Here is a 25,359-nt window from a genome sequence, read left to right on the forward strand (position 1 = left end):
CGGTGTTATTATGAGCAGTGCTGCTTAGAAAGTGTAACCGTATAGCAAATGTTTTTTTTTGCCATTGGTAGATGATACTATTTTCTGAAGCTTTTGAAAACGCACACACGCAGGCAGACACAGGCACACACAGGCACACACATGCACACACAGACACGCTGGCACACACACAGGCACACACAGACACACGCTGGCACACACACAGGCACACGCTGGCAAACACACAGGCACACACATGTACACACATGTACACACAGACACACGCTAGCACACACACAGGCACACACAGACACGCTGGCACACACAGGCACACACAGACACGCTGGCACACACACAGGCACACACAGGCACACGCTGGCACACGCTGGCACACACACGCACACACATGCACACACATGCACACACAGACACACGCTGGCACACACACAGGCACACAGACACGCTGGCACACACACAGGCACACACAGGCACACGCTGGCACACACAGGCACACACATACACACGCTGGCACACACACAGGCACATGCTGGCACACACAGGCACACACGCTGGCAGACACGTGCCCCTTGCTTTTGACGCTTTCCAATTAAGGCTGAGAGTGGGGGGGGGGTGCAACTGCAGCTCCCTAAAAGATGATCAAATATAGAATGCAAGTTTAGTGCGTAGAGTTGCACTTAGACTCTTGAACACCGGCCAAATCCTCTCCCAGAGTATGGCGTTAAACCAGAGCCTACATTACTTTTTGCAAGTATGCAAACCCTTTTTGACCTTACGTACTGATCATTAAGCTAATAATGTTTATATTATACACGTAAGGCCCACTGAGCTGTGTAGTTATTTTTCAAAAGCGACCTGGCTATCACAAATGATAGCTCAACGAAGTGGCTTATCATGTAGACATAGCAGCAGGAAAAACTCCACGCGACCAAGGGGAGAGAGAGAGACACGCAAACTCCACATATACAGCAGGCGTAAGGGTCGGGATCGAACCCACGACCTTCTGTGTACCAGACGAGGTAGCAAACATCTCACCACCGCAGCGCCCGATATCGCTGAATGCAACAGCATTAAATGGTTCGGAGGGTTGACCACTTCTTAAAAATGTTATTGCGCAATCCATGCGCGTAAATCAGGATTTTTTTCCTTCCCCCCCCCAAAGTTGTTCTATCGGCGATGCTGTATCCCGTATCCCATGCAGCGTAACGGTGGCTCGTTACCCGCGTCTCCCGTGCTGAGCCGGGTTTCAGATTGAGTGCGCAGAACACTGTGTAACACGTTTTTTTATGTTCCTGAATAGTAATTGTTATTTCCTAATTGCTTATGCCTCATAAGTACAGAAAGTGGCTAATATTCCCCACACACTTCGCTTTTGTGACCAGGACATTGATATTTTGAAATTTACCTGTTTGCAATGTGTCTTTTCGTTCACGTAAAGTCAGAAAAAAACAACATATGAATCAAAATTAACATGTATTTATACTGAAGTAATACAAAAATGACTACAAAAGATTTAGACACCAAGGCGCACTACCACAGGTGTGACTGGCCACAGCGGACCGAGTTCTCTGTGGGGAGGAACAACGTCAAGTGGGAGCCACTGGCGGACCCCCGGAAGGTGCTGATGCCACCACTGCACATCAAATTGGGCCTCGTGAAACAATTTGTCAGAGCTGTAGATAAGGGGTCGGCAGCCTTCAAGTACCTTCAAGACTACTTCCCTAAGCTGTCTGAGGCAAAGGTCAAAGCCCGTGTCTTCGTCGAACCACAGATAAAGAAGATCCTGGAGTGCAATGAATTCCCCAAGAAGCTCACTAGTACGGAGAAAGTGGCTTGGAGCAGCTTTGTCGCAGTGGTTCGTGGCTTCCTGGGCAATCACAAGGTCGAAAACTACGTGGAGCTGGTTGAGGCTGGTGAAGAACTACGGCACAATGGGTGGTAGGATGTCCCTCAAAGTCCATATCCTTGATGCTCATCTTGATAAAGTTAAGGAGAAGATGGGCGCGTACTCGGAGGAGCAAGGCGAGCGCTTCCACCAGGATATACTGGACTTTGAACGCCGCTACCAAGGACGGTATAACGAGAACATGATGGGAGACTACATTTTTGGGGCTGATTCGTATAAGTGATTTACAGTATAATCGTAAATCTTGTAAAACTACTAACTTCTAAATTTTTTGTAGTCATTTTTGTATTACTTTAGTATAAATACATGTTCATTTTGATGCATGTGTTTTTTTTTCTGACTATGTGAACGAAAAGACACAAATTGGCCAGTTTTTTTCCATTGAAAATAGGTCAATTTCAAAATATCACTATCCTGGTCACAAAAGCAAAGTTTATGGAGAATAATAGCAATTTTCTATACTTTTTAGGCATTAGCAATTACGAAATCACACTTACTACCCAGGAACAAAATTGTGTTAACATAGTGAATAATCGTCGCTTTTGACACCGAGCTCCTTAAACGTAACTACGTGCGCGTACTCGTGTGCCCGAGTCCGATGGGACGCAGGAAGGCACCGTCAAGTTTGCCGAGAAGCTCGCGTGAACGCTTATCTCTCCGACACGTTTAGCACGCGTCCGGCCACGGAGACTATCCACAAGCTTGACAGCTGCCTTGCTCGAATGTTATATTTAGCTCTGGCATGCGTATGGTCGGTGCTGAATTCCAACACTGTACTCGAGCAGGCGACCAATTACCCGAGGGGCACCGTGAACGTGGTAAGATCTGTGGTGGTTCGCACCCGGCAACAGACGCGATTGTTCTCAGTATTACATGTGCATTGTATTCATATATATGAAACGTTACATATAGGGCATAATGCATTGTTATTATAACGTTGGGTGCATTGTATTCGTTTGCGTCGAATAGAATCTGATGGATGGCGTGCATGCGTGCGTGTGTGTTGTTGTTGGTGTGGTCGATGGTATGTGAGCATCTTCTAAATCTGGGTGGTTGATTTGCCTCCCATTGTAAGGTCGAAATCGTTACACGCAAAAATATTTGCCTCTTCTTGTGCCTGCATCAATCACACGTTCTGCAGGCGCAGTATAAATCAGTCTGGCGAAAGTTTCACGACCGCCTGCATATCCATGTTTTGCCTGGTGCCAATCCTTCTCCCGTCACAATTGCTCACCGGTATCGCGCGGCGCTTTCAGAGGCGCTGCTGCGGCCGTCTGGAACGCTCCACCGATATGAGGAAGCCACTGGAAGCTTACGCACTTTTAAATCATCTCGATTGAAAACTCATTTCTTTCGTACTGCTTGTTTTGGGTTTAGTTTCTGTTGTCCTTCCCCCCGCACCTCTGACGAGCACGGTCGGCTACGTACGGTGCGAAAGAAGTTCAACATACATACCTACAATTGGACTTGGGACCAACACACTCCGAAGCCAGAGAGATGCAGTCTGGTTGACATGGGCTCTGGTGCAAGGAGAGAAATCCCCCTCTCCCCCACCCCCCTGTCCAAATACTCCCCCCATCCCCCACACCGTCTGCACGAAATCTTCGTAGGCCGGAATATGGGTCCCTCCGGCCCATGGGCCCTGGCGCAGTTGAACCGCCTGCACACTCGATAGCCACACCGCCGCTACCACCGAATGTGTCAATAATAGCAGCATGGCCCACGGTGTGCATGGACATGAGTAGGCGCATAGCAGCAGGGCGGGGGACTTCTTTGCGTCGACAATGTGACTTAGAGGCAGGGCCATCCGTAGGAGGGGGTGCGGGACCCTGGGCAAATCCCCCGAGCACCCCCCCCCCCCAAAAGCGCGGGGACCGGGGCAGTCGTCCCCGATTCGCCGTGCCGCCGAGAAGGTGAACTTTACCGACACGGGTGTAGTGAGTTCAACTGAGTCGCAGACGTAGACTTGGAGGCAACACATTTATTCAACTCCAACACACGGGGTAACTTTCCCTTAACAGTGTAACAACCTATGGTGGTGACCACCAGGCTAGCTACACTAATTACAGGTCCACGTGTTGGAGACTCTGTAGGACGTAGAGCATAGACGAAGGTTTCTTCCAGGATGAACAACAACCCTGGTCCCTCTCGGGACCCGGCTTATATTCTCTGTGGCGTGGCCGGCTCCGCCCTTGGCCACGACCACCTTCCAGAATCCTCGGGAAGGATCTCGATCCCAACCACGTGACCACCCCTAGCCCCCACTTGGGGCCCCTTTGTAGACTTAACTAGTCACGTGTCTTCTCGGGTCAACCAGAGTAACCTCATCATACGGCCGGCACTCCCACACCCTGACCTATAGGGGCTGGCAATGCACGCCAAGCATGGTGCCATCGAGCGCAATCAATCAGCACTCACTGGGCCCCTCTAGGGCCGGTACTGCACGTTGACATCCCGCGATGTCACTACACGCGTAGAACTCCGAGCATCGCACGTGCACAGCTGAGTTGCTCAGTCCACTGCTGGATGGAGGCATCGCCACGCCGTGCGGCTCGTCGTGCCAAGCGGGCAGCGCGCGGTGCTCTGGATAGAACGCGACCTCCCTCGATCTCGCTGCTGTGCAGCAAGACCGTTGCCCGAACCGTCCCCCAATATTTGTTCCTCTTGGGGCCCGCGGTGTGGTCGACGAATGGCGTCGACGAATGGCGCGCACGCTGCGCTACGAACCCGGCGACCCGGGTTCGATTCCCGCTCACGGCCAAAACCGGTGACGATTATCTGAAGTGGTCCTGGGCCCCACTCTAGGTCGACTCGGCCTCAAATGAGTACCCGGTGCGGCGTGTGAACATCGCCACTGGGGAGACAAAGGCGGCCGGGCGCGGTGCTGGCCACCCACTCTTTTATGTTTGCGCCGTGCCGGCCATCATAGTTGCTCGCTGACAACACTTGTCCCAACAGTCTGTTTGAGGCTACACGGGGAGTCTTTGTCTTTGTTGGTAGTGCACGCGCGTCGTGCAAGAGCCTCCGCGATCTCGCGTCGACGTGTGTCAGTCAAAGGGGAACGGTTGGCCGAGGCAAATCCACGTGCTTCTCGCAGCGCGCCGCGAGTGCTGAACACTTAATAAAATACCGCGGCCCATAATTTATAGCGTGTCGCGAAAGCGTCACTTGCTGTGACATGTCCCACCGACGTGCCGCGGTTCGGCTAGGAGTCACCCCCTCTAATTCTTCGCTGGACGAACTCACGCACGAGTGCGTGTGTGTGTGTGCGCGGTACTGGCCACCCACCCCCTCTTGTGCCACGTGCCGGCCTTCATAGGCGTTCGTTAACAGCACTTGCCCCAACAGTCTGTTCAAGGCTATACGGGGCATCTTTGCCTTTTGCGCGCTGTCTGTTATGAGATTCATGAGACAGCTGCGTAGATACATTCCCCGTCTCGCAGTCCCCGGGCCGGCTGCTCTGCTGCGACTGCCAGAGAGGAGGACACATCGGCAGGGTGAGTTCAGTGATGGGGCCTGCACGGACGGTGACTTGGATGCAGCGGCGCAGAGCGACAGGGCTGTGGTCTTGCCGAGATCCCCTAACCTGACCCCCTCTGGGCGTGGTTATTTGCCGTGCGGCTGTGATGGTGTGAGAATACAAATTTGTCACCGAATTTCAGGCGTGAAGAATTAAACAATCGTCAGTTTTTGTTTGGTTTTTGGCCGCGTCGGCTCGCGAATCGCGGGGTTGCGTGTTTTGGATTGGGGTTTTTTCCCCGCTATAAATGTCCGCGTGATGATGATCAGCCACCTTTGTTGAGCTGTCGTTTGTAGGCAGGAATGCTTCTGAAAAATAAGCAAATCGCTCAAGTGGACTTTACCTGATAAGTAAAAAAAATACATCACTTCGTTTTGAGAATAGGTTTTCCCCTTTTTTCTGGCAACAAAACAGGTGTTAAGATGTTAAAACAGCAAACTGAAACCTTTTACAAGGAATCATGTCTGCATTAACCACAATACTTGTGGTTAGAATGCAAACAAAAAAATACTCTGATAGCATATGCATTGTCTTTGAAACTGATTGGTCCACACCAGAGACAGCTTTCTTTTGAGCCTCGTCTAAAAACGGCGTTAGACCAGAGGACGCCAAACGGCGCTTAGTTTTATTTGTATATTTTTTGGTACGTGATTTAATTACCTGTCCCATATTTTGCACTCATGTCGTGTGTTCGTTTGTTGTTTGTTGTTGACACGTGAAGCCCTACCCCTTCTGGACGTCTGTGAACAAAGAGCTTCATAGCTCATCGGGTTTCTCGAGTACAAATAAATATTCCGATTCTGTGTAGGTCCACCGACCGACGTTTTATCTCTCTCGGGTTGCTACCGCGTGTGCTTCGGCGTGGTGTCCGACGTTTCGCTGCACGTGCTGGGTGGGAGCCTTCGTCAGGAACCCGATTCAGCTATCGATGCTGTGAGAGCCCCAGATCATGGTGACGTTACAATTTCTGCTTATGAGCTTCCACGTCCCGTTGCTGAACAAGCTTCCACTCCGCGGAGCGAAACGTCGGACATAATTCCGAACGACACGCGGTGCAGCCAGAAAACAGATCAGAGCGCTAATGTATGTACAGTATGTTGAACTTATTTAGCGCCGTACGTAGCCAACTGCGCTAATCGGAGGTGCGGGGGAAGGACAACAATCTAAACACACCAAAAGCAGCTCTAAAGCAATGAGTTTTCAATCGAGATCTCAAAGCACATAGCTGCCAGTGGCTTCCCAATATCAGATAGAGAGAGAGAGAATGCGGCCCACAGTGGCTCCGTCTCGGTGTCTTGGTGGGACGCAAGGCGCTGCTGTGCTGGCTTGGCGGTGGTGTGTGTATGGCTTTGCCGGGCGGTGTGGCGATCGATGTGTGCCCAGGTTCGTCGGCCACAGGTTCCGTCCCATTCTGCTTTCTCGCTCCACTCGGTTTGGCTCCAGGTTACCGAACGAATGCAGCGTTATAAGGTCGCACACAAAGTGATTGCCACAAATGAACCACGATACCTCGATGATCTCGTCCAGGAGTATAAACCATCACGCGAACTTCGGTCATCCTCGCAGCGGATTTTGATTGGCCATCGAACAAAGGCGGTCACCGCATCGCGCGCTTTCAAATGCGCTTCTGCGGCCGTCTGGAACGCTCTTCCTTCCGATGTTAGGAAGTTACTGGGAGCTATTAAATAATCTAGGTTGAAAACTAATTTCTTTAGAACTGATTTTTTGTGTTTAGCTTGTCCTTCCCCCAGCACCTCCGATGAGCATGGTTGGCTACGTACGGTGCGAAAGAAGTTCAACACGCACGTATCTTCATCATCATCACTGCAGCTGCTGCGCTCTTGAGGAACAGCGAGGGCTGCGGTTGGTCAGATCACGAGAGAGAATTGCGCAATGGATGATGTGCGCGCAGGCGGCGCGGCCGGCGATTCCAAGCGGCTGCCCTCCAGAGCCAGCTGTTTGTCGTGTCGCAATGAAGATGACGATGATGGTGACGTTGGGAGTAGAGTAGAGTTTAGTGTGAAGCTACCGTGCTAATCGCACCTCCGGTCAGCACGATTGGCTACGCACGGTGCGAAAGAAGTCCAGCGTACGTGCATTTCAATGCTGCCAACATGAACACTTCAGCGTAACTTCTTGTCACATCTGGGCAAGCCTCCAGTACATCACATGACTTCTGTGTTTACACCCCCAACTCTGAATCCGTCTCACCGATATCTCTAGACCAGTGGCTCTTAACCTGGGGGTGCGAGATGCCCTTTCTGTGGGTGCGAGATGCCCTTTCTGTGGGTGCGAGGACGTGCCAACGCTTTTTAGGAGGTAAATCATCGAAAACATAAATTAAGCACGGGCACTACATAGTTTCATCAAACCCTATGTATTTGTTAACATTGTAAAAAAAACAATTACGATTGAGAACCAAAGGGGTGGGTGCATGCTGCAGTAAATGTTAAGAGCCACTGCCCTAAACAGAATCTAAATCAGCTAAAGTATTCCGTAAATCACGTGATTTCGATGTCGCCACCCCCACCGTGAACCCCCTCTCCCCCGCCGCCCCCTGTGAAAACAGACGCCGCTGCTGCGTGCAGCTCCCTCCCGCCCTTCTCTCGTCTCCCTCCATCATCATCATCATCCCCCTCTCATCCCTCGTTCTTTCTCTCTCTCTCACTCCCCCGTGGTACGGGTGGATTTTTCTCCACGTCCTCTGGGGGTTTCCCCTCCACATTTAAAAACACGCGTCCGGAGAATTGGGCCCGCTATGAATTTCCACAAGATGATGAGCCAACTTCGTTGAGCTATCGTTTGTCATAGCCAGGTCGCTTCTTTAAAAAAAAAACGTTACATAGCTCAGTACGCCTTACCTGGTCAAATAAAAAAAGTTCATAGTCACCAACCCACCATCCGGTTATTGAATTGATTAATTCATCGGTTGGATTACACGTGTGCCGCTGGACGGGAGGTGATGGGCCGGGCTTGGGGACACCATCGGCATCATCCGTCGATTGTAGTCGTCTTCTAATTCTTTCGTATGGCATGTAAGCAACAGTGTGTATAGATAATGTCATAGGTGAATGATAAGGCTCTTCAACCAATCCAATGCGACAGTAGATGCTGTACGGATTGTATAAATGATGTCATAGTGCAATGTCATGGCCCTTCCAACCAATCCAAGGCAACAGTAGATGCTATACGGATTGTATAAATGATGTCATAGTTGAATGATATGGCCCTTCCAACCAATCCAAGGCGACAGTAGATACTATACGGATTGTATAAATGATGTCATAGTTGAATGATAAGGCCCTTCAACCAATCCAATGCGGCAGTAGATGCTGTACGGATGGCAGCGATACCTCCAGGGTGTGCGGGATGACGCACTCGTCGGCGATGCCTTTGACGGTTTGGGCTTTACCAGTCGCGGAATTCGTGAATCTTTGATGTGGATCGTCGCCTTGGTTTGTATTTCCTCGATTGCCCTTTGAAGCAGCCGACCCTTAAACTCCCGGTCCCCGTGCGAGCTGCGGTGGCACGGACAACACCGCTACGTCGCCCCAACTACAACTCCGGTCTTGTGAAGGCCGTACGAGGGAGAGGGTTCACCACTCCGTGTCGTTTGTCTTCGTGTGGATTGGTCCTCAGCAGGCGTGCTCTCGCACCCTCGACCTTTGCTCGACCCCCCCCCCACGCCCTGCGGCAGACGGACATGAACTTCTTGGAGGAGGAGCTGACGTGCCCTGTGTGCTACTCGCTGTTCGAAGACCCGCGGGTGTTGCCATGTTCGCACACGTTCTGCCGCGGCTGCCTGGAGGACATCCTGCAGGTGCCGGGATCCGATTGGCGATTCGAGAAGCCGCTTGCTGCCTGACCCCCTCCCGCTACTCACCGCCTCCCAGGGGCTGACCTTTCACATTTAGAAAAACGCGTCTGGGATATTTAAATGATATTTGGCTGCGATTAATTCTCCACGTGATAAGCCACTTCGTTGAGCCATCACTTCTGGCCAGGCTGTTTCTGAACAAGAGCTGTAGAGCCCAGTGGCCATTACCTGGTAAAATAATAGTAAGAGTAAAATGTTTCACCACGTTGCTCAGTGCGGGGAGCTTAGACGTGGGAGCATAGAAGTGCAGCACAACAATTGAATTTGCTGTCCACCATGTAGCCCAGTGGCCCTTACCTGGTAAAATAACAATAGAAAGGGTAAAATGTTTCACCACGTTGCTCAGTGCGAGGAGCTTAGACGTGGGAGCATAGAAGTGCAGCACAACAATTGAATTTGCTGTCCACCATGTAGCCCAGTGGCCCTTACCTGGTAAAATAAAAATAGAAAGGGTAAAATGTTTCACCACGTTGCTCAGTGCGAGGAGCTTAGACGTGGGAGCATAGAAGTGCAGCACAACAATTGAATTTGCTGTCCACCATGTAGCCCAGTGGCCCTTACCTGGTAAAATAAAAATAGTAAGAGTTAAATGTTTCACCACGTTGCTCAGTGCGGGGAGCTTAGACGTGGGAGCATAGAAGTGCAGCACAACAATTTAATTTGTTGTCCACCATGTAGCTCAATGGAACTTACTGTACCTGGTAAAATAATAATAAATAGTTTAAGAATTTTTTTTTTTATCGTTGAGGTTTAATCATAATTGTCGCCGCTCACTGGAATATTTGCCACCTTGGCAGGGGTCCTTGCACCTGTCCCCGTGGCGTCCACTGCGGACCCCCTTCAAGTGCCCGTCGTGCCGGCACGTGTGCGAGCTGCCCCTGACGGGCTTCACCTCGCTGCCCGTGAACTTCTCCCTGCGCAACATCGTCGACAAGTACCGCACCTCGGTGTGCCCCGAGCACGACGCGCTCGCGATGATCGCCGGAGAGATCCGTTCGGTCTCCCCGGATGACCGCGGATACGCTCGGAGCGAGCGAGCGGGCGGGCTCCGTGAGAGACGTGACCGCACGCCCGTCACATGTACTCAGAATAAAACGTTTAGGTTTTTTTGTTTTGTTAGGTGGGCGGTTAGATCGCGTAACCGGCCACCACGCGACACAGGGCAATGAGTAAAGGTTTAATCTAGATTGGAAGCTTTCGTGACTGCAGGAATCCATACTCTTTGGTTATTTCGGTAAAGTCACGTAGGCAGAAAATAAAATAAAAGGGGCTTTCCCACCTGATGACGGACACTTGTGTTGCGCCCGAAACGTCGTGATTTATTTTATTTTATACCAACGTGACTTTACCGAAAGAACCAAAGGGCAATGAGTAAAGGTTTGTCACGTAAACAAAACGTGACGATTAGCTACTGCTCTCCGCACACCGGTGTACTGGAGAGCAAACCCGTCTCAACATTTACAATTTGAGCGCGACGTTTCGCTGGTGATTACAACCAGCTTCGTCAGGCGATTTGCCATGTATATCTATGTATGTGTTGAACTTTTTTCGCACCGTACGTAGCCAACCGTGCTAATCCTCGGTGCGGAGGAAGGACCACAAACTAAACACAAAAAATAACTTCAAAAGTAATGAGTTTTAAATCGATATAACTCAAAAGTGCATAGCTCCAGTGGCTTCCTAATATCAGAGGGAAGAGCGTTCCAGACGGCCGCGAAAGCGCGTCTGAAAGCGCGCGGTGCGGTGACCGTCTTCATTCGACGGCCAGCCACAAGCCGTCGCTGCGAGGATGACCGTAGCCCGCCCGATGGTTCGCCCTCCTCGACGAGGTGAGCGCGGAATCCGCGGCTCATTTCGCGGCGAGCAGAATTCGCAGGTTCCAGAATGGCGACGATTCAGGCCGGCGACGTCGCCCCCGTCCTGCGCACAACGGTGGAGACATTCGCGAGCCAGTGCCGTCCACGGAGACCCAGTGTTGTTTTGGAACTCGGGGGGGGGGGGGGGGGCAACAGGGGCCCCCCCATGGGCGGACTTTGGGGGGGGGCGGGGTACGGGGGTGGGGGAGCAACGCCCCAACCCAAACTGGACAATGAAGCTTAGGTTTTTTTTCGGTAAAGTCACGTAGGTCAAAAAATATAATTAATAGAAACATTGATTTATTACTTTATTTCGTTTCTATTAATTTTATTTCTTAATTATAAGCACCCACGATTCCTAATGTGAGGGTCAAAGCGCTGCCCCCCCCCCCCAAATAAAGAAGTTATACCCCCCTTCTTTGCCCCCCCCTTCTTTGCCCCCCCCCTTCTTTGCCCCCCCCTTCTTTGCCCCCCCCCCTTCTTTGCCCCCCTTCTTTGCCCCCCCCTTCTTTGCCCCCCCTTATTTGCACCCCCTTATTTGCCCCCCCCTTCTTTGCCCCCCCCTTCTTTTCCCCCCCCTTCTTTGCCCCCCCCTTCTTTGCCCCCCCCTTCTTTGCCCCCCCTTCTTTGCCCCCCCCCTTCTTTGCCCCCCCCTTCTTTGCCCCCCCCTTCTTTGCCCCCCCTTCTTTGCCCCCCCCCCCCTTCTTTGCCCCCCCCTTCTTTGCCCCCCCCTTCTTTGCCCCCCCCTTCTTTGCCCCCCCCTTCTTTGCCCCCCCCCTTCTTTGCCCCCCCCTTCTTTGCCCCCCCTTTCTTTGCCCCCCCCCTTCTTTGCCCCCCCCTTCTTTGCCCCCCCCTTCTTTGCCCCCCCCCTTCTTTGCCCCCCCTTCTTTGCCCCCCCCTTCTTTGCCCCCCCCTTCTTCGCCCACCCCCCTTCTTCGCCCCCCCCCCCCCCCCGTGCGCTGGCCAGACGGAGCGAGACGGCGCCGCGCCGCCGTGCCCGGAGCACGCGGGCGAGCCGCTCAACGTGCTGTGCGTCGACTGCTGCGCCCTCGCGTGCGGCCGCTGCCTCACGCGGGGCTCACACCGCGGCCACCGCATCGACGCCCTCGACTCGGAGGCCGAGCGCCAGCGGGGGCTGCTGCACAACCTGCAGCTTGCCCTGCAGGTGGGGGGGGGGAGCAGGTGGGGGGGACAGGTGGGGGGCATGTGGGGGGGCAGGTGGGGGGCAGGTGGGGGGGGGCAGGTGGGGGGGCAGGTGGGGGGGGCAGGTGGTAGGTTGGGGGGGACAGGTGGGGGGGGCAGGTGGGGGGGCAGGTGGGGGGGCAGGTGGGGGGCAGGTGGGGGGGGCAGGTGGGGGGCAGGTGGGGGGGGGCAGGTGGTGGGTGGTAGGTTGGGGGGGGACAGGTGGGGGGGCAGGTGGGGGGGCAAGTGGGGGGCAGGTGGGGGGGGGCAGGTGGGGGGTGGCAGGTTGGGGGGGGCAGGTGGGGGGGCAGGTGGGGGGGGCAGGGGGGTGGGGGGAGGTGGGGGGGCAGGTGAGGGGGGCAGGTGGGGGGGGCAGGGTGGGGGGGGGGCAGGTGGGGGGGGGGGGAAGGTGAAGGGGGGCAGGTGGGGGGGGGGGCAGGTTTGGGGGGGCAGGTGGGGGGGGCAGGTGGGGGGGGGGCAGGTGGGGGGGGGCACGTGGGGGGGGAAGGTGGGGGGGGCAGGTAAGGGGGGCAGGTGGGGGGGGCAGGTGGGGGGGGGCAGGTGGGGGGTGGCAGGTTGGGGGGGGGCAGGTGGGGGGGCAGGTGGGGGGCAGATGGGGGGCAGGTGGGGGGGGGGGCAGGTGGGGGGTGGCAGGTTGGGGGGGCATGTGGGGGGGGAAGGTGGGGGGGGGGCAGGTGGGGGGGGGCAGGTGGGGGGGGGCAGGTGGGGGGGGCAGGTGGGGGGTGGCAGGTTGGGGGGGGCAGGTGGGGGGGGGCAGGTGGGGGGGCAGGTGGGGGGGGCAGGTGAAGGGGGGCAGGTGGGGGGGGCAGGTGGGTGGGGGCAGGTGGGGGGGCAGGTGGGTGGGGGAAGGTGGGGGGGGCAGGTGGGGGGGGCAGGTGGGGGGGGGGGCAGGTGGGGGGGGAAGATGGGGGGGGGGGCAGGTGGGGGGGGGCAGGTGGGGGGGGGCACTGGGGGGGGAAGGTGGGGGGGGCACGTGGGGGGGGCACGTGGGGGGAGCACGTGGGGGGGGCACGTGGGGGGGGCACGTGGGGGGGGAAGGTGGTGGGGGACGGTGGGGGGGGCAGGTGGGGGGGGCAGGTGGGGGGGGGCAGGTGGGGGGGGCAGGTGGGGGGGGCAGGTGGGGGGGGCAGGTGGGGGGGGGCAGGTGGGGGGGGCAGGTGGAAGGGGAAGGTGGGGGGGGCAGGTGGGGGGGGAAGGTGGGGGGGGCAGGTGGGGGGAGCAGGGGGGGGGGGGCAGGTGGTGGGGGGCGCTCGCTGCAGACGTCTTTGAGGGTGAGAGCCTCGGCGTGCTTCTGTGGAGGCTCGAGCCGGGACGCGTGGGGCTGAGCCGCTGATGTCAGCCACGACGGGGAATTGAACTCGGGTGGTTGGGGTTCAATTGCAGAGCCGTGACGAGACACAACTTGCCATCCTCGCACCCCCCACCCCCCCAAACCAGCCCCCTCCACTCCGTTCCAAGTAAACACGCACTCACATTCGAACTAGGGGCCAGGCACACGCCAAGGAAGATTTGTGCGCTGCAGTGACGCAGTGTTTGCGACACGACCCACGTGGCGCTACCGAACTGTTGAATCCGTAGAAGCACGTCTCGGGTGCTTCTGCGTGAGATTTTTCGAACCATGACGAGCGCTGCCCAGCCAAACAACGAGGAGCAATCCAGGCGCATGCCTACGACCGACCGGCCCAGGGATATGTCCGATTTGGCAAGCCAAGCAGGTTTGGAGCCTGGACGGCGATCGGGTAGATGGGGGGGGGGAGGTAACGACGTGATGTCCGCGTGTCCTCGCCGTCCGTGTAGGAGGAGGACCGGTGGCAGCTGGCCCGCTCTCGCCTCGAGAGGCTGGAGAAGGTGCAGGCCACGGTGCAGGAGGCCATCGCGTGCGACGCGCTCCTCGTGTCCGCCTACTTCGACGGCCTGCAGCGGACGCTGAGCGAGAAGCGGATCTCCGTGCTCGACTACCTCGGGGAGCTCGGCGCGTCGCTGGATCACGAGACGGCGCCGCGAATCCGCCGCCTCCGGCAGATGATCCTGGACCGCCAGGAGGCCCTGGCTCTGGCGGCTGCCCTCGCGGAGGTGACGGACCCGCTGACGTTCGTCCAGCAGATGGGCAGCTTCCGCGAGAAGGTGGCCTCCCTGCAGGGCGAGGCCCTCCCGTCGGCGACGCTGGACCTCCCCGAGCTGCCCAGGGCCCAGGACTACCTGCTCAGGGACTGGGACGACGTGGCCCTGCGCGGCCTGACGGACGCCCCCGTGCCGCGGCTGCCGGCGGCGACGGAGGAAGCGGCCCCGAGCCGCCCCACGGGATTCGCCTCCGCCGCCGCCGCCGTCGTATCGCGCTGCGGGGCAGCCCTGGCCGGCGCTGGCAACGCGACGAGGGATTTCGCGCTCGACATCCCCGGCGGAATCCCGAAGATCTGGCGCGCCGCCGAGCGGCCGCGGTTCGCCCTCCCGCCGTCCCCCTTCGCCGCTCCGCTGCTGCTGCTGGCGCCCCTGCTGCTGGCGCTCGCCGCCTCGGTGCTCCTGTGCGATTGCGCTTCCGACCCTCCGGCGTCGGCGTCGTCGTCGGCGCTGGCGCACGCCCGCCGCTGCGTCTGCGAGCCGCTGAATGGCGCGCGCCTCTACCTGTGGGAGGAGGCGCGCGACTCGACCTGCTACCTGTGGGAGGAGGCGTGCGCCCTCCTGTCGCGCGTCGCGGAGCTCGCGGGGAGATCGCTGCCCCTCGGCGGAGGCTGCGCCGCGCTCGGAGCGCTCCTGGGCGCCGCGGCCGAGCGGCTCGGCGCCCTCTCCACCCGCGCCCTCGCGGCTCTCAGACAGCTGGTGGGGATTTGAGAGCGGCAGGGGGGGGGAGAGGGGGGCGGTATGGTGAATGTTTCACCGCTGTCGGCCCCGTCTCTCGCCATCTCCGTTTGGTCCTCCTCAGCACAATGGCAGCGCGGTCAGACTCAAGCTCGCAAGCTGCCGTGTTCGAGCTTCAGCTTTCTTCTTTATTTCATTCGTGCGCCCACCCCCACCACCACCTCTCCAACACCCCCTCCCGCCCCCACCACCCCACCGCCTTGATGATTAAGTTGTCAAGCGGATGGTTTCACAGCGAATTCTTGGCCTCTTTCCCAAACATCCTCCAAACCCCTTTCCAAAATTGCCTTCATTCGTCGAGCTTCTCCCTCCGGCAGTGGAATTCGCAGTGCGGGGCCTGTAGCATATGTTATGAAGGGGCCCTAAAATAATTTTTTAAAACACGTAAGTATTAAAACACGCAAAATTTGTAATTGCATGGTTAAGTAATTGTATTTTTTCATTTGCTATACGGCCAGATAATACGACATATCGCTAACCTTAAACACCCAGTCGTTCATAAAAGTCGAAGGCGGTATATTACTATAGTAATAGAGCAAGTGCAGAATCGCTGAACCGGAATTGCTAGTTATAGATTTGAAGTTTTCGTGACTGCAAGGATTCATACTCTTTGGTTTTTTCGGTAAAGTCACGTAGGAATAGATAGCTTGAAAGTATTTAGTGCGGGGCCCTTGAAAGTGCGGGGCCCTTGAAAGTGCGGGGCCCGTAGCATATGTAGCTACTTTTGCTACGAGGATAATCCGGCACTGTCCACGTGGAGCCCGTTCTGTTTGTCCACTGCTGACCGACGGACCTCCCCCGCACAACCGTGCAGGCTGTGGCGGTCGTGTGGCCACACTTCGCCTCGCTGGTCCGTGCGGCTTGGCTAAGCTAATGTGCATAGACGAGGGAGCATAGAGGTAGCATACAACGGCTGCTCGCCACGTAGCCCCCCCGCGGCTGCACTCTTGACAACGGCGTGTGTCGGCCAGCAATCCCCGAGCGCTAACCAGGCTCAACCACCCCCCGCTTAGCTTGCGAGATCCTGGCGATAACCAGGCGCACACCCCCGGGTGATCTGGCGAGAGCCGAGTGACGTGGCGTGTTTAGAAATTAATCGAAATGCCAAAGAGTGCCTGGCAACTGCCCATGTAGGTGAGAAGTAGTTTCTGTGTTCTTTACTAATTTTCAAAGAAACAGCGAAGTAATGCGCATTATAGCGGCGTTCCCCGACTAGACATCATCGGTGCACGAGCCGCCGCCACCAACGATTTGAAACCACCGTCACCAAAGATTTGAAACCACCGTGGGTTCGACAGCAGCACGATGATGATGATGATGGGGGGTGGGGGGGTCTTTTCACTCATTGTGTATTGTCGGGGGTCTGCGTTAAAGGCCTCCCAGGCGCCCCCCGCGGTGGCATTTCAACGCAGAACGCTGGGCTCGATGGCTGCATTTGACGTTGCTGCGCTCAAGGAATCAATCGCAAAGTCCAACGATGTCTCGAGCACTTGGGAATCGTGGAGGCGCGGCGTTTCTGCATCGACCGTGCCTGCATTGTTTCGAAGTGTACACATTTGCGGCATTTTTAACGAGAATAAAAAAAATATATATCATAACACGGGACTTTTGGGGCATGGTCATGCGTCTATTATGTCTCATGAAACCTCATCATTCGGGGATGCTGCTTCTGCTGCTGCTGCGGTGTTGACAGTGGTGTACAAGCACAAATGACGATACAGAGCCATTGCCAGAAGCGTCGCATCGTTGTGTATTTTTTACTTTGACGAGATGTGTGTCGAAATGTAGGACTCGCATGTTGTTTATGCCACATCAGAAGAAAAAAAACTGCACGAAACCACGTGCGCAATTGATTTAGGTTGGTATGGCATTCCTCAGTGCCAATGTTAACACACCGGACCAGGTACTCATTTAAGGCCGAATCGACCTAGAGGAGGCCCATGACCGGTTCACATAATCGTCACTGGTGTTGACCGTGAGCAGGAATTGAATTCGGGTGGCCGGGTTCATAGCGCATCCCGTCGACCACTACACTACCGCTCAACACACACACACACAAAGACCCTCCCAGCAGAACCTTCACAGACTGTTGGGGCAAGTGCTGTTAGCGAGCATCTATGAAGGCCGGCATGGCACACGAGGGGGTGGTTGGTCAGCACCACGCCCGGCCGCCTTTGTCTCCCTCGCGGCAATGTTTTTACACATCGCAGGAGGCCAATTCGACCTAGGGGAGGCCCAGGACCAGTAGAGATACATCACCGGTGTTGGCCGTGAGCGGGAATCAAACTCGGGTCACCGGGTTCGTGGCGCAACGCGCTAACCCATAAAAACTGGACTCTCTCGAGTTTTTATACAAAGCGAAACGTTTGAATGCCAACAAAAAAACATTATACCAGAAACACATTAAACTCATGATCATGAACGTTTGCTTCCGAATAACTTTATTTTCATACAAAATGATACAAAAATGTGAGGTTACCATGACGGCTATGGGAAAGCCTAACCAGCACAACTCACCACTGACCCCGGAGGGTGGCAATGTGTTCCTCTCAACTGAAATCGCGAACGTCAGCACGCGTGCTCCAAGGGGCCACATCAAATGGTAGCTGGGGGGGGGAGGTCACCAAACGCCACCGAAGAGGGATGGGCGCTTCAACCGACGCTTTCGCCACGGTGGCGGTGACCACGACGACCTATAACCTCCATCATACAAGTTTATTTTAAGTAAGATCGGTTTAATTTGGAATTTCTCCAAAAAACCTGTATTATGGATGATATTCGTCGCGAAAGCCTACGTGTTAAACAGACTTATAACGTACTTTCTCAACCTTGTTTTCAACGAACTGTTAAACACATCCGATACAAACAAACGAGAAAAAAACCCGCGATGGTTGCATCGTGTAATACGGCCGGCGTCGTTATCGTCGCCATCCTTGGGAATGCTGCGTTCAGCGGCGATCGTCCCAAAGGTGACGACGAAGGCTGGCGACTCTGGAATGCTTCCGAAGTACGCCGGGTGGTAAGGACGCGGGCTGTTGACGCCCTCGTTGTATGGAAACCATCATCTCGCTGAGCATCGCGGACACGTCATCGTCACGGTCCACGTAGGTGTCCAAACTGCACATTTCGTCTTTTGTTTCCGCTTTCCTGTCTTGTGCCAATATGCTCGAGTAGTGCCACACCGTTCTGGCACCGATCTCTTGATGTCGTGGACATGTGGCTTTCTCTAACCCCGACGACGCTGCGCAGAGATGGGCAGGAAGCTCACTGGTTTGACTGCACTGGTGTTGTTGCAATCCTTTTCTGCCAGCCCTGCTGAGGTCAACTGGCCCTGAAATGACTGCCTGGCCATGGCTTGACTGACCGGGCCAAGCGTTTGCTGCCAAGGGTGCGAATTTTGAAATGCTTCTGAATTTTCACATCATGTTTATCCGTGGTTGGGAACACGGCTGCGCAGTCCACATCCTTCAATCGAAACACGCACATGTGTAATGCTAATTATTTTCTTTACAAATGAAAGGAGGGGACTGGGTGATGCACCGCCGATTACACCCGCACCTCCGATTAGCACGGTTGGCTACGTACGGTGCGAGTGAAGTTCAACGTACATAGATACATGGAGACATATGGAGAGTGGTCAGTGCCCAGAGTCTGCATTCAACTGCTAACAGCAGTCGGTTGTGAGGTCGAGAAGGAAGTGAACGTGCACAAGCCGAGACTGCCCCTAACCGTCACCAGTCAAGATACATCCACTGCTGGACGAAGGCCTCCTCATGCCGGTGCCGATTGCTTGCACCTACGGCTCCTGCTGCTTGGGCTGCAGCATGACGCCCAGGTTCTTGTTGGTGACGAAGTCGCAAGTGGGAAGCGAGCAGAGTGCTTGCTGTAGGTGCTGAACACACATCTCTCTCGGAGGCCTGCATGCACACGGGCACAGCAAAGACAGAGGTCCCCCGTAGGAACGAGTGCCGTTGGCGAGCGTGTATCAGAATCAGAATATGGTATTAATACTGGAGGAATCCGATGAGCTGTCAAGCTCTTTTTCACACATGTCCAGTAGGGTCAGGTCAAGGCCGGCACGGAAAAACGAGGGGTTGGTTGGCCAGCACGACGCGTGACCACCTTTGTCTCCCTAGTGGCGATGTGTACACACCGTTTACACACGGGGACGCACGCACAGACACACACACGCAACTAGGATCCCCCCCTATAACCTTTATAAGGCAGCTGTAGGGGCAAGTGCACCATTAGCGAGCACCTAGGAAGGTTGGTACGGCACTCGAGCGGGTGCAGGGGTCAGCACCATGCCCGGCCACCTTTGTCTTTCTCGTGTTGACGTTAAACAAAGCTCAGATATCACTCGCCACCGATGTTGCCGAAGCCGGGAATCAAACTCAGGTCAGCCAACTCACACGGCAATGTACAAACCACTGTGCTCTCGTTCCACCCTATATATTGTACCTAAACGCATAAATATAACAGCCCTGTAACGAACCCATATAAAAGAGGGCAGTGTGGTACGAAACACGTGTGTGTGTGTGTGTTTGTTGGGAGCGGTTAGCGCGCTGCACTACGAACCCAGCGCCCCGAGTTCAATTCCCGCTCACGGTCAACACCAGTGACGATTATCTGAACTGGTTCTGGGCCTCCCCTAGGTCGACTCGGCCTTAAATGAGTACCTGGTGTGGTGCGTCGTAAACATCGCCACCGGGGGTAACAAAGGCGGCCGGGCGTGGTGTTGGACACCCAACCCCCTTGTGTGCCGCTCCGGCCTTCATAGGTGCTCGCTAACAGCACTTGCCCCAACAGTCCGTTAAGGCTATACGGGGGATCGTTGTCTTTGTTTTTACCTGTTGCGAGGAGAGCTGTCGTACGCGCAGCGCAGAGCTTCTCTCATGACGTCACTCATGAACTGCTCCGTAGCCTAGCGAAGACACGGGGCCCGGTTAGCCACGAGCCAAGCACACACGCGCAAGTTGCACGGCGGTGTGTGCGCGTGTGATCGTAAGCGGCGGTGGTGGGTGAAGCGGGTGGCGTGTTGGCACCGCACCTTCATGATCATCGTCTCCACCAGAGGGGCAAACACGTTTTTGTCCACCTCCGTTGGAGCCAAGTTGATCCCGATCTGCAGATCACACGGGGGTAACGTGGAACGCAAGAATCGCCCACGTGAACAGGATGTACATCTGTCAAATGGGTCAAGGGTCAGGGTGATAGCGCACAGCCCTGCGATGTCTCGCCCATGACATGGCTGGAAGGGCCTCCACTGAAGGGAGCCCTAGAAAGCCCCTTTCGCTCACCTCTCGCGCACTCTCCCGGACAAACTCCTCGGCCGGCCCGGAGCCCAGAAATAGCCTCGCGTCACCGTCGTGAGGGTGGCCGGCGGGCGCCCCCGGTTCCTGCTTCACCTCTCGCTTGACCCGCACCGCCGCCCGCGACTCGTCGCCCGTCACCTCCACCACGTCCACCTGCCCACACGTCGCCGGACCGGCGCGGGAGAGCGTTTCGTCAAAAGGCGGTAACAGTAAAGTGAGGACTGATATGCTGGCGCCGCCGCGGTGGCGAAATGTTAACGACCTCGCCTGGTATGCAGGAGGTCGTGGGTTTGATGCAGATCCCTGACGCCTGCTGTATATTTAGAGTTTGTGTGTAATCTCCTCACGTGGTTGTGTGGATTAATCTCCGGGTCCTCTGGTTTTTCCCTCCACATTCAGAATCGTGCGTTTATAGTACTTGGCTGCGATAGCTTTCCACACGATAAGCCACTGCGTTGAGCTATCGTTTGTGGCCAGGTCGCTTCTGAAAAAGGAGCTATGTAGCTCAGTGGGCCTTACCTGTTCAAATGAAACATTTTTAGTTTAATAGTTTATCTGTCCCTTCTGTATGGCGGAGAGAGCGTTGGCCCCTCGCACGCACGGACGCGTTGCTCTTTCGCCCGTGACGAACTCTGCACCTCTGTGTCTTCCTCATCGTCTTTCGCCAGTGCCTCTGCGCCGCTTAGCTGAGCCTCCAGCTCCTCCAGGCGGTGGTGCAGGTCCGAGGCGCACGACAGGGAGCTCGGCACCTCTGAGCGAGGCCAATTGACGGCGGAAAAACACATGCAGCGGCAGTGAGATTACAAACGATATACGGGGGGGGGGGGGGGGGGGTTAGGTTCCATCGGCGGAACATGCCGGCGGAGCATGCCCTAACTCCCTTCCTCCAGCCATCCATACTGCCGATTCCCTCGAGAATCACGTTATGCGTTTTCTAAGACAAAACCACAAAATTCACCTGCATGACAGGGAACGCGTAGGTTTGAGAAGATTCAAGATGCGATTCAAAATAAAAAGTGGGCTTGTCATGGTGAGAAACAATGATAGCCGGTGGTCTAGAATAGTGGCAGTGGTGGCCAAGGAATGTAACGCGTCTGAAAGAGCGTCCACCGGGGAGATGGAGCGATGAAATCAGCTGGCGTGTGGGTGCTCGGGTCAATTTGCTGCATCGCAGCACCGTGAGAGACGACAGCGACTTGGGAGGAGACGCCTTCAACCAGCAGTGGATTGATTATGGCCACTGGTCAGCAACCAAAATAATGAGGCATTTTTTTTCCAAATTCTGTAAGAAAAACCCCTCAATGGTCCTTAATAAATAACGTCAAGAAGCAGTCCTTAAAAAGCCACAGGTTTCTGACTCCTGCCCATGGTAAACTGGACTCCCAGGGTAAAATGGACTTCGTTGGTCAACTGGACTCCCATGGTTAGAGCGTCGGCAACCAAAATAACGAGCCATTTTTGTCGAATTCGTATAAAAAAACCCTCAATATTTCCAGAGCGCAAAGCAGTCCTCAAAGAGCCGCATGCGGCTCTGGAACCGCAGGTTTGCCGGCCGCTGACCATGGCTGACGACGACGACGATGACTCATTTTATTTCACTCCCAACTCATTTCTTTAAAACTGCCATTTGTGTTTAGTTTGTCGTCCTTCCCCCGCACCCCCGGTTAGCACGGTTGGCCACGTACGTACGGTGCAAAAGAAGTTCAACGGACACGTACACAACGGTTGACGAAGTGACGGCACCAACCTGGCTCGGAGTCTATCTGAGTGAGGATCTCCTCGAGCAGGCTCTCCTGGCTCTCCCCGGCCGTGGCCGGGTCGGGCGGCGTGTAACCGCGTTGGCGGCACCACGCCATGACGCGCCGTGTGCCGAGCGGCTCCGCGGGGTGGGTCGGCGCTGCGAGTCGCGGGTGGAAGCTGTCCAGGATCTCGGCCGCCAGCCTGCGCACGCACGCTGCGCGCTGCCACTGCGCGGTTCGCCAACCGCCCGGCGCAAGCGTGGCGCAACAAACACAAACACACAAACACAAAGACTGTTTTAGGGCAAGTGCTGTTGGCGAGTGACACCTATGAAGGCCGGCACATGAGAGGGTGGGGTGGCTAGCACCAAGCCCGACTGCCTTTGACTCCATAGTAGCGATGTTTACACACGGGCACGCACGCACACACACAATGATCCCCTGTATAGCCTTTAACAGACAGCTGTAGGAGCAAATGCACAGCTGTTAAGCAAGCACCTACGACGGTTGGTCTGGCACCACCCAGTGGCGATGTTTACACACCGCACCGGGTACTCATTTGAGGCTAAATAGACCTAGAGGAGGCCCATGACTTTTCAGATAATCGTCACTGGTGTTGGCCACGAAGGGGAATTGAACTCGGGTCACCGGGTTTGTAGCGCTACACTACCGCTCAATAGACACACACACAGACACACACACACAGACACACACACACAGACACACCTCCAATCAGCACTGACTGCAGCATCAGTACAACTTTTAGTGTCTTCTCAAAATACCAAACTAAAAACTATTTTTTATGTCACTTGGAAAGGTCAGAAGCAACCTGGCCACAAATGATAGCTCATCGAAGTGGCTTATCATGTGGAAATTTATTGCAGCCAAATACTCTCAATGCATGTTTATAAATGTGGAGGGAAAAACCGGAGGACTCGGAGAAAAAGCCATGCGACCACGGGGAGAACATGCAAACTCAAAATGCTGGCTGGGTCAGGAATTCACGAATTCACGACTCCCTGTATACTAAGCGAGGTCATTAACATCTCGCCACCGTGACGCCCCGAAACTGACGGGCTGCGTCGTTATATCCGATTTATTTAGACAGCGATGCTGCCACGGTGGTCCAACGGTCAGCACAACGGATAGATATGGGTTGGCAACCAAAATAACGAGAGCCATATTTTTTCGAATTTGGTAAAAAAAAAAAACCCTCTATGATTCAAGAGCTGCACTGCAGCCCTTAAAGAGCTGCATGCGGCCCAGGAGACACAGACTGCCTGTCGACGACGATGACGACGACGACGACGACGACTCATTTCATTTGACTCAACTAATTTCTTTAAAGCTGCTTTTTGTGTTTAATTTGTTGTCCTTCCCCCGCACCTCCCGATTAGCACGCTTGCCGATCCCTGCTCAAGAGGGTCTCTCCCCCCCTCTAGAGCTCCCTCTAGTGGTGAGGGGGGGGGGAAGAGATCCTTCTGCCAGCAGTGGCGTGAATGAGCAAATTGCTCGGCTGCACCTTTGTTTTTGAATAAAATAAAAGTTAAAAGTTTTTACTTTGACAAAGCCGACACGGGGCCACAGGTTTGTTGGGTATCAGTGGGGAGGCTGTACCTCTGCAGCTCTCCGTTTGCCGATATTCCAGCTGTAGTACTGCTCCAGAGACGTGGCGCAGAACGGGTGCGTTGATTCTCCTGCTGACACCCACACACACAATTAGCTGGCTATACCCAAACGCTCTTTAAAAATCGCCATCATCATAATCAACATCAATCAACCAACATGACGATCATACCATTGCAAAGGCAACGATAAGTCACACTGTGTAAGTTTTTGGCAGGCTAAGCTGCAAGGCCCTCCGATGCATTTTCACATAGCAGCGTTTTTGCGCGTTGTTCTCGAAGAGGCTCCGAAGTGCATGGAGAGAAGCGTCGGACGTCTTTCACAACGACACGCGGTACAACTCAGAGACACATCACAGACAATCTTAAGTTGTTATGTTGGACTACGGGTTGTTCGGGGGCACCAGCGGAGCCCCCACACAACCATTTATGGCCTTCGGTCAGGAAAGTCACAAAAAAATTGCACACGAACGACGCATTCATGCAAGCACCCGATGCTCCGTTTTGAAGTTTTAAAATGAAACATCGTTGAATTGTATTATGTTTTGAATTAGATAATTTTATTTCTTCATTAAAAGCTTATATAATTTTGCACCTGGAAGACTTAATTGAAAAGGACATTTCGTGTGAATTTTCTCTCGTCGTTAAGTTGATGGCCTTGCTGGGGAGTTCGGTTCGATGCGGACTTTCACCCGTTTGGGATTGCGGGATCGAGATAAGGTGACATAGAGCTGGCCGTGCGAGAAGACCGCCGTCTGCAGATCTATTCCAAAGTAATCGAACGTCTGTCCCTGTGCCTCCGTCGTTCATGCAGGGGGCGCGTAGGTTTGCACCGCCCCCTGCATGAAAACGACGTAAAATGCAGGGTTCATCACAGATAAAGTTGTGCGCTTATATAAGAGTATGAGTGACCCCCATAAGAATCAGAATCTTTACGAATACTGGGCGAATCTGATGAGCTATAAAGTTATTTTGCAAAAGATTGTAACAGGCGGATTGTGCGGCTACGTGGTGGGAAGCAGAAGGCAGCACGACAAAAGCTATTGTTGTACTACACTTCTATGCTCCTACATCTATGTTCTCCACATTACACCTAACCCACCCTGACCAGCGCGAAGTATGGTCAAATATCCTTCAATGACTCGCACGGCATGGGAAGGCCTTCATCCAGCAGTGGATTTGCATACGTGTTAGTGCACATGCATGTACTTACTTATGCTTGCATGCGCTTTTGGGAATGTCTTTTAATCCAATTTGTTGACCTTGTTAATCCAGGAAAATTCAAGCGAAGGTGGGGGGAAAACCCCCATACGCGGACGGTGTTACGTACCTTTCTCGCTCACCAGCAGTGGGACCTTCTTCACGATGGCGGTCAGAAGCTGGTCTATGTTCTCAATGTGATCAACACTGAGAGAAACAGAAACAATAACAGCAGTTAATGTTGTTGTTGCGTCTGCAGTATCCT

General features: G+C 54.7%; 2 protein-coding genes across 10 annotated transcripts in view; one reads left to right on the forward strand and one right to left on the reverse strand.

Annotated features, from left to right (window-relative positions):
- Positions 1-9,086: 9,086 nt before the first annotated feature.
- TRIM59 (tripartite motif containing 59) lies at positions 9,087-15,523 on the forward strand. Its single transcript, XM_078878422.1, has 4 exons — positions 9,087-9,243; positions 10,098-10,247; positions 12,124-12,321; positions 14,157-15,523. The coding sequence occupies exons 1-4, from the start codon at positions 9,127-9,129 to the stop codon at positions 15,186-15,188; spliced, it is 1,497 nt and encodes a 498-aa protein (XP_078734548.1). The 5' UTR covers positions 9,087-9,126; the 3' UTR covers positions 15,189-15,523.
- Positions 15,524-17,649: 2,126 nt separating this feature from the next.
- YEATS2 (YEATS domain containing 2) overlaps positions 17,650-25,359 on the reverse strand; it is a 63,117-nt gene continuing 55,407 nt past the window's right edge. For 8 of the 9 annotated variants that reach the window (XM_078878551.1, XM_078878549.1, XM_078878548.1 and 5 more), the window contains 8 exons: positions 25,225-25,301; positions 23,887-23,969; positions 22,278-22,497; positions 21,169-21,281; positions 20,516-20,683; positions 20,266-20,340; positions 20,066-20,139; positions 17,650-19,132 (listed from right to left, as the gene is read on the reverse strand). In XM_078878551.1, the coding sequence (XP_078734677.1) occupies positions 19,012-19,132; positions 20,066-20,139; positions 20,266-20,340; positions 20,516-20,683; positions 21,169-21,281; positions 22,278-22,497; positions 23,887-23,969; positions 25,225-25,301 (931 nt within the window). In that variant the 3' untranslated portion in view covers positions 17,650-19,011. The remainder of the gene's footprint in view (positions 19,133-20,065; positions 20,140-20,265; positions 20,341-20,515; positions 20,684-21,168; positions 21,282-22,277; positions 22,498-23,886; positions 23,970-25,224; positions 25,302-25,359) is intronic. The other variant, XM_078878547.1, reaches the window with a different exon arrangement.

The sequence above is a fragment of the Lampetra fluviatilis genome, chromosome 51, assembly GCF_964198595.1.
Source record: "Lampetra fluviatilis chromosome 51, kcLamFluv1.1, whole genome shotgun sequence".
In the NCBI taxonomy this organism is placed as follows: Eukaryota; Metazoa; Chordata; class Hyperoartia; order Petromyzontiformes; family Petromyzontidae; genus Lampetra; species Lampetra fluviatilis.

Coding starts and splice junctions, on each gene's coding strand:
- TRIM59 (XM_078878422.1), top strand. CDS start 9,127: ATGAACTTCTTGGAGGAGGAGCTGACGTGCCCTGTGTGCTACTCGCTG. Junction 9,244..10,097: donor GCCTGGAGGACATCCTGCAG/GTGCCGGGATCC, acceptor CCACCTTGGCAG/GGGTCCTTGCACCTGTCCCC. Junction 12,322..14,156: donor ACCTGCAGCTTGCCCTGCAG/GTGGGGGGGGGG, acceptor CCGTCCGTGTAG/GAGGAGGACCGGTGGCAGCT.